Source organism: Dermochelys coriacea, chromosome 10 (genome assembly GCF_009764565.3).
Source record: "Dermochelys coriacea isolate rDerCor1 chromosome 10, rDerCor1.pri.v4, whole genome shotgun sequence".
NCBI classification, from domain to species: Eukaryota; Metazoa; Chordata; order Testudines; family Dermochelyidae; genus Dermochelys; species Dermochelys coriacea.
The window spans coordinates 16,966,670-16,976,557 of NC_050077.1; the positions used below are offsets into that span (position 1 = coordinate 16,966,670).

Below are 9,888 nucleotides of genomic sequence, written 5' to 3' on the forward strand. Positions count from 1 at the left end.
TTTCACACCCTCTTCTGCTCTGTGCCAATAGTCCCTCAGATCAGTCAGGCCCGCTCAGAGCTCCCCAATAATGTGGGGAACAGGGCCTTTGTATATTATCTATAAATAGCTATACAACTATTCAGTGAAGCAAAAGCATATGAAACAGCAATATTTGAGGAAATCTGTTTTGTAAAAAGCAACAATAACAAAAAAAATTTGAAAAAATTCCTCATTCTCTGCACATTCTTGATTTCAGGAAACTGTTGAAGATTTGGCACGGGACATCCTGTCCAAATTACCAAGTGACTTTAACCTGGAAGCGGTAATGAAGAAATACCCAGTGCTTTATGAGGAGTCCATGAATACAGTTCTTAGGCAAGAACTTATCAGATTCAACAGGTGGGGCAGCCTGTTCTCTTTGACTTTACAAAAGCTGAAAGGTGCTAAAATGTTTGTGTTCACGATCAGCACCAGATCACAAGCTTTAGACAATTGCAAGCATTTTATAATAAACTTCTTTTACAAAAGCTGTTTGAGAGCAGATTCAAAATATTTGAAAGTTGCAGCAAACGACTTCCTGATGGTCAGTTATCTGATAGTAACAGTTATCTTTTAGTCACTGCTAATGTGGACCAGATGTGAACGAGTGATGATGAAGTGAAAGACAACATATCCTATTACGAATCCTCTGAGTCATTCAGTCCCCTATATTCCCAGTATATGAAAATATTTCAACTCATATCTAAAGTTTAAAGCTATGGTTAATTAATTTCCCTGCTCTATTGTAAGTTTTTCCTAGAAGTTAATAGCCAAAGTATAGTTTTGGTATTTACAGATACAGTGAGAAATTTCTCAGTACTCTCCAGGGCTTTCAGTCAATGGCAGTCAGTGCATAGAATTCAGTTGGCTTTGGACCAGAGGTTTAGTGAGTAATGAAATGGCAATCTCCCCTTTATCTGCAGGCTTACAGAAGTTGTTCGGAGCAGTCTTGTCAATTTAGGCAAAGCTATCAAAGGTCAAGTGTTGATGTCATCTGAACTCGAGGATGTTTTCAACAGCATGCTCGGAGGCAAAGTACCACCAATGTGGGCAGCCAAATCCTATCCATCGCTGAAACTCCTGGGCAGCTACGTGTCTGATCTTCTTACACGTTTGGCCTTCTTCCAGGTATACTAAAACTGGTGTGGATCCATCTCAGGGACCAATGTATGAAGGCTGAACGAGAGGATTTACTTCAGTTAGGGTTACTTAATAATTCCCAGATAGAGACAGTTTGTGAACTTCTTACACACATTCACAAGCAGTTACTCATGAGCAATCCTTTTGGGATTATCCATGTGAGTAACTGCTCAAAAGTGTGAGTGAGGACTTCACAATCTGGCCGTTACTCTGTAGTGACAATGTACAATTTTCAGCTTTTTGCTTCAAACTTTTCAGTAGGGAGAAATGTTTTATATTGTATTCAGCAGCAAGATAGGGTTGAAAAATTTTTACAATCTAAAGAAATAAATGTTTTGGGTTTTGCTAATAAATATATCTATATATTTTCATATTTAGGAGTGGATCAGCAAAGGGCCTCCCAACATATTTTGGATATCTGGATTCTACTTTACTCAGTCCTTCTTAACAGGTGTTTCACAGAACTATGCTAGAAAATACACCATCCCAATTGATCATATTGGATTTGAATTTGAGGTAAAAATATGTGGAGGAATTTCATTTATACAAACAATTTACATGTGTTACACGAAACGGACAAAAACAAGCTAGCATTTTACAGACAAGACAATGGGGACATGTTAGGGTGTCCGTGTGAACCTGAGTCACTTTAGATTTATACCAGTGTAACAGAAATTGGAATCTCATAGACTCATAGACTTTAAGGCCAGCAGGGACCATTGTGATCATCTAGTCTGACTGCCTGCACATTGCAGGCCACAACCTCACCCACCCCATCCTGCATTAGACTGATAACCTCTGTCTGAGTTACTGAAGTCCTCAAATCATGATATAAAGACTTAAAGTTACAGAGAATCCACCATTTATTCTAGTTTAAACCAGCAAGTGACACGTAACTCATGCTTTAGAAGATGGCAAAAAAACCCTAGGGTCTCAGCCAATCTGACCTGGGGGAAAATTCCAACCCCAAGTATGGCGATCGGTTGAACCCTGAGAACATTGGCAAGACCACCTAGGAAAGTATTCTCTGTTGTAATTCAGAGCCCTTCCCATCTAGTACTCCATCTCCAGCCGTTGGGGATTTTTGCGACTAGCAGTTGCAGATGGGCCACATATCATTGTAGCAATCTCATCATACCATCCCCTCCATAAATTTATCAAGCTCAGTCTTGAAGCCAGTTAGGTTTTTTACTCCCCTTGGAAGACTGTTCCAGAATTTCATTCCTCTGATGGTTAGAAATTTTTGTCTAATTTCAAGCCTAAACTAGTTGATGGCCAGTTTATATCCATTTTTTTCTTGCGTCAACATTGACACTTAAATAACTTGCCTGCGAGTCTTGAGTTTTCCTTTGAGCCTCTTCTCACCTTCCCTCCATCATCTGCTCAAATCCCCCTTTTAAACTCAACCATAGTGTTTACCTGCATCTCCAAACCTTGGATTGTCTCTTCCATCAGCTTTGGCACTTCATTCAAACAAAGCACTTTTCAGGTACCCATTCCAGGATAATGTACATCCTGCAGCTTCCACATCCAGTCATCTTCATTGTCTCTTCCGTTCCTTGGGTCACTACTACTGCTGCCTCAGTAGCTGTCATAGCCTTCCTGCCTAAGCTCCTTTCAAGAAAAAAAGAAGAAAAAAAAAACCCACCAAAAAAAAAAAAAAAAGAAAACAGAACGCAACACCCCTCTTCCCCAAACTACTCTTACAAACACCTATTCAAACTCCCATTTCCAGTTCTGTTTGCTAGCTCCTGTGCCGCTGCTCCTGGCCCAACATCTCAGCCCTGGTGAGCTTACAGCCTGAGGGTCCCATTCTTACTGCCGTCAGCATCTACTCTGTGACCATACTGGCTGGAGTGGGAGACTATTGTCTGGGGAGTCGGGAACTGATGTGGAATGCTACAGTGGAACTGGGTCCTTGTTGAAAAGGGAACGCTTTTCATGAACAATCAGAAATAGATTCTGAGGCTGCAGAGACCAGAGTGCCTATAGAGCTTTTAAAGGCCAGAAGCACCAGAGGCTATTTTTCTACTTAATTAATCCCTTAGCTAGGAGACACTAGTTTAAAAAATATTAGAGAACTAGTGAGAAGAATGAATGCTGAATGGAAAAAACAGAATCTTGGACAGATAAACCGGTAATAGTTTAAGTCAGGGATTCAGGGCTACTGGGATTGCACAGAAAGAGGTGAAAATAATGAGTCCAAAGAACGTTAAACACTTATCTACCATAATGAGCAGACTGTGAAACACTAAAGCCGGGAAAAATACATTATCTTTAGAACTATTGTTGTAGATTCTCCATGATTTTGATCCTACTATGCACACTGAAGTCAGTTGGCAGAGCTCCCCTTGACTGCAATGGTGCACGATCAAAGCCTCTGTTTATGAGACTTGCCACATGCTAGAAAAATGGCCTTAAAAACTATCTTGGTGAGTGCTCTGAAAACAATCCAAGGGAAGCACAAATGAGAAGATGTCTCAGTTACATATCTTGTGTGCGAGGATTTAAATAAATAAAAAAATAAAATGGGGATTTATGACAATCACTTCCCTCTGAGGAAAGTAGCCATCAGTGTTTGAAGGAACTCCCGTTAGTAGCAGAGGACGCACATGATTGAGCGTACCGTTTGGGTTTTTTTGCTATTTGCCTCCCTACTTTTGTTGCAGGAGTATTTAGCCTGGGCCCTGTTCGGGTTAAGTGCCATTAGTTTCTTCTTTTATATTTTGGCAGTTTTCCTTTGGTATCTTAATTGTGTGATCACCAAGACATCTTTTTGTTTAATTCATTCATTCTTATAAGGTCTCTGAGTAAAATTCATCCCTCTGCAGAGAGCCAGCACAAGACCTATGCACCACTTAAGTCCTATTTCGAGGGCTTAAGTGGCATTTAACTAGTGCGCAGGCCTCATGCTGGTCCTCTATACAAAGGTGAAGTTCACCCCCTGTACATACAACTATACAAATGCCACTAAAATGATGGAAAACTCGGTAATACATACTATTTTATTTAAGCATATTTGCCAGTAGTATGAATAAAAGATAGATTGGGTCTCCTTAAGAACTGCAAGATGGAGACACCAAAGAAGCACGTAGGGCTTGATCCTAAATCCATTGAAGCCAAAGAAAATGTCCCATTGACTTCATTGGTCTTTGGATCAGGCCCTTAATCAGCTATCTGAGCACTGCAGATATGATGATTCTACTGAGTACATATATTCTGGATATGAAAGGAGACCAAAGCCAATTATTTAATCATTCCAGGTGACAAGACAGGAACACAGCTTGGAGGAAATGCCAGAAGATGGGGCATATGTGGAAGGACTTTTTTTAGAAGGTGCCCGTTGGGACAGAGAAACCATGCAGATTGGGGAATCGCTTCCAAAAATCCTTTATGATTCTATGCCTGTAATTTGGCTGAAACCTGGAGAAAGTTCAGCATTTCTGCATGAGAACATTTACTCATGCCCTGTTTACAAGACAAGTGCAAGAAGAGGTACCTTGTCCACTACAGGGCATTCAACTAACTTTGTTCTCTCAATAGAGCTCCCATCAGACCAGCCTCAGAAACACTGGATAAATCGTGGTGTGGCAGCACTATGCCAGTTAGATGATTAAATTTACGTACTTCAAGATACCTGAATTTTATAATTAAAAGACATACTTCACGCTCCTGTAGCTGCACTTCTTTTTTACATCAGCATTTATTGCTGATTTTTAAACATTTCTACTTCCTATTTCTTTTGCTTTTCAGCCATTTTGCATTAGTAGGGGAAGGACTGATTAAAACAAAACACTCCAGACAAAACCCTGTTACAAAGACTTGGGCCTCGCTGTTCTGTAGATCAAAGAGGGCAGAATTCCCAGAGAGAATACTCACTGTACAGTCCACATCATTCTGACCTTGTGTAATCCTGATAAACAGAAACCTTCATGCAGTTTGGTTAGCTTGCCCCCCACTAGGGTTGCCAATCCTCCAGGATTGTCCTGGAGTCTCCAGGAATTTAAAAATAATCTTTAATTAAAGATTGTCATGTGACGAAACCTCCAGGAATACATCCAACCAATATTGGCAACCCTATTCCCCACTTATGAACTACAGGCCCAGACCTGCCAAATGGGATTTTGCCATTGATTTGAAACAAGAGCAGGATTGGGCCTAGATGGCTGCTTAATCTGAAAGAGATATAGATGCTGTCCTCCTGCAACCATTACTCATGAAAATAGGCCTTACTGGATCTGCCTACTGCTGTGTGAGCTCCCTATAGCCTGTCTTCCCTTTGCATGCATGGCCTTGTATGCCCTAGGAAAGTGGAGGTTGGGGGGGGGCTAGAGTCTGCCCCCAAACAAACAGAACAGGCCCTACAGTGATATAAATTGTCATAGTTGCATTGTGGAACTATGATAATTTACACCAGATGATGATAGGCCCCAGAATTTCAGCACAAGCCTCTATGTCATGGTTTTCAGCATGCCCAAAGCATATGCATGCTGCAGATGTTTAAATTTTCAGTTTCAATATAATTTAGAAGTATCATTCAGAGTGCTGTTCCATTTTCTCTTTGTCTTACCCGACCATACACATTCTGTGTGCCTGAGAGAAAGGCTGTAGAGTTTCTCCCTGTGCCTTACCTCCTCAGCCCACCCTCTCATATGTTTAATTCATAACCTGATTATATATGGTGTTTGTTTAGAGCCTCTCATAAAAGGAGCTCAAAATACTTTGCAAACTAATTAAAAATAAAATAGTTCTGTGCATCTTCATAGAGCTACACAGACATTAACTAATTACTCCCCACAACGCCCTGCTGAGATAGACCTGGGATCTGTGATGGGTGTGTACCGACCCCACACTGGGTCAGAAGGAGTTAATGAGGGCGTGTGAGTGCAATCAGCCTGCAATAGGTGTTAAGCCTGGAGGAAGGAGTGAAAAGGCCTGAGCCTGGCTCAGTTAGGCCCTACTGCAGAAGGAGAGCAGATTTCTGGTTCTTGCTCAGTGGAAGAAGCCTGGAGGAGTCAGAGAGCTGGGCGGGCTAGCTGGGCGATGGAACCTCTCTAAAGGAAGGTATGTTTTGGAACTGGCATGCTGGGAGCCCATGAAGAGACTGAGGCAAAAGCCCAAGGTAGAGCAAGGAAGTGGTCTGAGGGGGCAGCCCTTGTGCAGTTGGGCCTTGTCTGCCTATTCAAGGGTCTCTGGACTGAAACCCAATAGAGTGTGACGTCCTGAGTTCCTCTACCAGACTGCTGAGGAAGGAGGAGCAGAAACTCCTGCTGACAAGGAATTAGGACTACTGTAACCCCCCTGTCCCCTCCCCACCACCACTACAATACAGGGGTAAGAACTAATGAGTCCAGACTTGGACTGAAGGTCCCATGTGAAGTTGACAGACTATTATTTGTAGGACTACTGGTACCCCAGGACGTGTGGGACTCTGTGACCTGGCTGGACAGCTGAATCACAACAAGAAATACCACTGGGCCAGAACAGCTGTTCAGCAGGGAATGTTAAGGTAGGCACTCCAGATATGTCATGCCCAGCCCCCAGAGGGTGTGCTGGCTGGGGAGTTGTATGCTCACAGATCATGAGCCTCGTATTAGACTTTGGGGAAACAAAAGTCAGAGATCAGAGCTAATATTCTCAAAGGCATGTGCTAATTTTCTGACTCTTAATTTTTTGGCTGCCCTTCTTTTGGCACCTAAATGACTTACTTGAGGCCAGGTAGTGAGTTAATGTCAGAACTAGAGCGATAACTCAGATGTTCCTAGTTTCATGCCCTAATCATTCGATGATGCTGTCTCGGCTAATTAAGTCTCACCATGGCTTATCACAAGAATTTGCCCATTGTGCCTAGATCAGGGGTGGGCAAACTTTTTGGCCTGAGGGCCACATCGGGGTTGCGAAACAGTATGGAGGGCCGGGTAGGGAAGGCTATGCCTCCCCAAACAGCCTGGTACCCACCCCCTATCTGCCCCCTCCCCCTTGACTGCCCCCCTCAGAACCTCTGACCCAGCCAACCCTCCCTGCTCCTTGTCCCCTGACTGCCCCCTCCCAGGACCCCCTGCCATAACTGCCCCCCTGGGACCCACCACACCCCTTCCCCCTGACAGGCATCCCAGACCCCCCGACCTATCCAATCCCCCCCACTCCTTGTCCCCTGACCACCTCCTCCTGGAACCCCCATCCCTAACTGCCCCCCAGGACCCCATCCCCATCCAACCCCTCCCTGTCCCCCTCTGGGACCCCACCCCCATCCAACTCCCCCCGCTCTCTGTCTCCTGACCACCACCCCCCGAACCTCTGCCCCATGCAACTGCCCCCGTCCCCTGACTACCCTGGGACCTCCTGCCCTCTTACCATGCCACTCAGAGTGGCAGGACAGGCTTATTGGAAAGCCTGGGAGGAGGGCGGGCAAAAGCCAAACTGCCCATGCGGCAGCAGGGGAGGGGCTGGGGGCTAGCCTCCCTGGCCGGAAGCTCAGGGGCCAGGCAGGAGGGTCCCGCACTATATCCAGTATATTTGATGCATTATATACAGTATAGCATACAAATATTTGGTACATTATTACATGTTGATAGATCCACAAGTAGGAACATGGGTAGGGCACTACCAAATTCACTGTCCATTTCGGTGAATTTCATGGTCAAAGAATTTTTAAAATCGTAAATTTCATGATTTCAGCTATTTAAATCTGAAATTTCATGGTGGTGTAATTGTAGGAGTCTTGACCCAAAAAGCGTTGGGGTGTGGGGGGGAGGTTTGCAAGGTTATTTCAGGGGGGGTAGCAGTACTGCTACCCTTACTTCTGTGCTGCTGCTGGTGGCGCCAATGCCTTCAGAGCTGGGTAGCTGGAGAGCAGCAGCTGCTGGTCAGGAGCCCAGCTCTGAATGCAGCGCCGCTGCCAGCAACAGTGCAGAAGTAAGGATGGCATGGTATGGTATTTCCACCCTTAATTCTGCACTGCTGCTTGCAGAGCTGGGCTCTCAGTCAGCAGCTGCCACTCTCCGGCCGCCCAGCTCTGAAGGCAGCAGTGCAAAAGTAAGGGTGGCCTGGTATGGTACTGCCACATTACTTCGGTGCTGCTGCTAGGGGTGGGACGATGCCTTCAAAGCTGGGCACCCAGCCAACAGCCGCTGCTCGCCGGCCGCCCAGCTCTGAAGGCAACAGCGCAGAAGTGAAGGTGGCAATACTGTGACCCCCCCCCCAAAATAACCTTGTGACACCCCTGCAACTCCCTTTTGGGTCAGGACTCCCAATTTGAGAAATGCTGGTCTCCCACGTGAAATCTGTATAGTAGAGGGTTAAAACACAAGACCGGATTTCATGGGGGGAGACCAAATTTCATGGTCCATGACATGTTTTTCATGGTCGTGAATTTGGTAGGGCCCTAAACATGGGTATTTGATGCAAGTGATTTTTATTCAGTATTATGGAGGCACTGGTCATGATTCATAGTTAAGACTGAAGTTCAATTTTGCACTTGTAGCAGGGTGGGGAAGATGCAGGATTTTTAAAACTTACACACACATGCTTTGTGTACAGAACTAAATTTCTGAGGATTACAAGTAAATCAATGAATTGATATGACTTTAACTAAAACCTGGGTCCTGAAACTTACTATGTGTATCAGTCTTCTTTGTCCGAGATGAACTTAATAATGGAATAACACAGAGTCTTGGAACTGTTCATATAGTTGAAATTAACTGAAATTTTGTGCATGGACTATATTTGAATAAATTAGGTTGCAGTTAGACAAAAGAATTATTATGAATAACCTAATAGTTACGATTATATGCCATGAACACTATTAAGTCAACCGCTCAGGTAACACTTAGTGGGACATTGTGATATCAGAGGTAAAATAACCAGTCACAACCCTTCCTCTACAGTAATTTGCAAGCAACAATTCTATGGGATGTAATAGATTCATAGATTAATAGATACTAAGATACCATTCTGATCATCTAGTCCGACCTCCTGCACAACGCAGGCCACAGAATATCACCCACCTACTCCTACGAAAAACCTCACCTATGTAATAAGTCAGTAGCATGAGGGAAGCTGGACCCATGTGTTGAGAATTCTTATTTATGGATTTAGTTTGCTCAGCTGTCTCTGCTCTTTAGATTCTGTAGTTGCAGGCTGCTTTGGGCTTGAAGTGCTTCCTGTGGCACAGCTGCAGTGACTCCAGTGCATAGCAAGGCAGCACTGCCAGGGGAAATGAGGCTGGATGGAGTACAGGAAGAACCCTTAAAACGGAGACATTGGGACCCAATGACTGGGCTTCCCCAGCCCCCTTTAGATAGGGCCAGTCTCATTAACTCAACCCAAATCAGTAAGTCCATTGCAGACTAAGAGCCAGATTCACCAGTATGCTTCAGGTACTTTCTCCTTCTTTGGAGATGCAAAGTAACTAAACCCAGCTTAACTGGTCAGTAGGCTCTGCCTGTTTTTCAATGCTCGAGTGGAGTAGTGAATCTGTTCATAAAGGTTAAAATTAAATATGTGATTTAAGGCTGACACCACAAATCTTCAAATCATTATGTGCACTGCAGGTAACTTTCCTCTTTGAGGTTTCTTGTTTAGTGTGTGCATATCCAATTTTTTAATATGCATCTCATTTAACTATAGTGTAATTATAGAGATATCTCTTATGAGCTATAACATTTCTTTGCTGCTATTCCTTGTGAACAACTTCCTTGCTGTTATTAATATTCTCAGTAGATAGCA

The 9,888-nt window shown here is 43.9% G+C and overlaps 1 protein-coding gene across 1 annotated transcript in view; it reads left to right on the forward strand.

Moving 5' to 3' along the window:
• The window catches only part of DNAH3 (dynein axonemal heavy chain 3), a 113,913-nt gene extending 107,450 nt beyond the window's left edge, over positions 1-6,463 (forward strand). The window contains exons 59-62 of the mRNA XM_038420155.2: positions 239-381; positions 945-1,149; positions 1,540-1,677; positions 4,425-6,463. Coding sequence (XP_038276083.1) covers positions 239-381; positions 945-1,149; positions 1,540-1,677; positions 4,425-4,778 — 840 coding nt within the window. The 3' untranslated portion in view covers positions 4,779-6,463. The remainder of the gene's footprint in view (positions 1-238; positions 382-944; positions 1,150-1,539; positions 1,678-4,424) is intronic.
• The last annotated feature ends 3,425 nt before the right edge of the window (positions 6,464-9,888 follow it).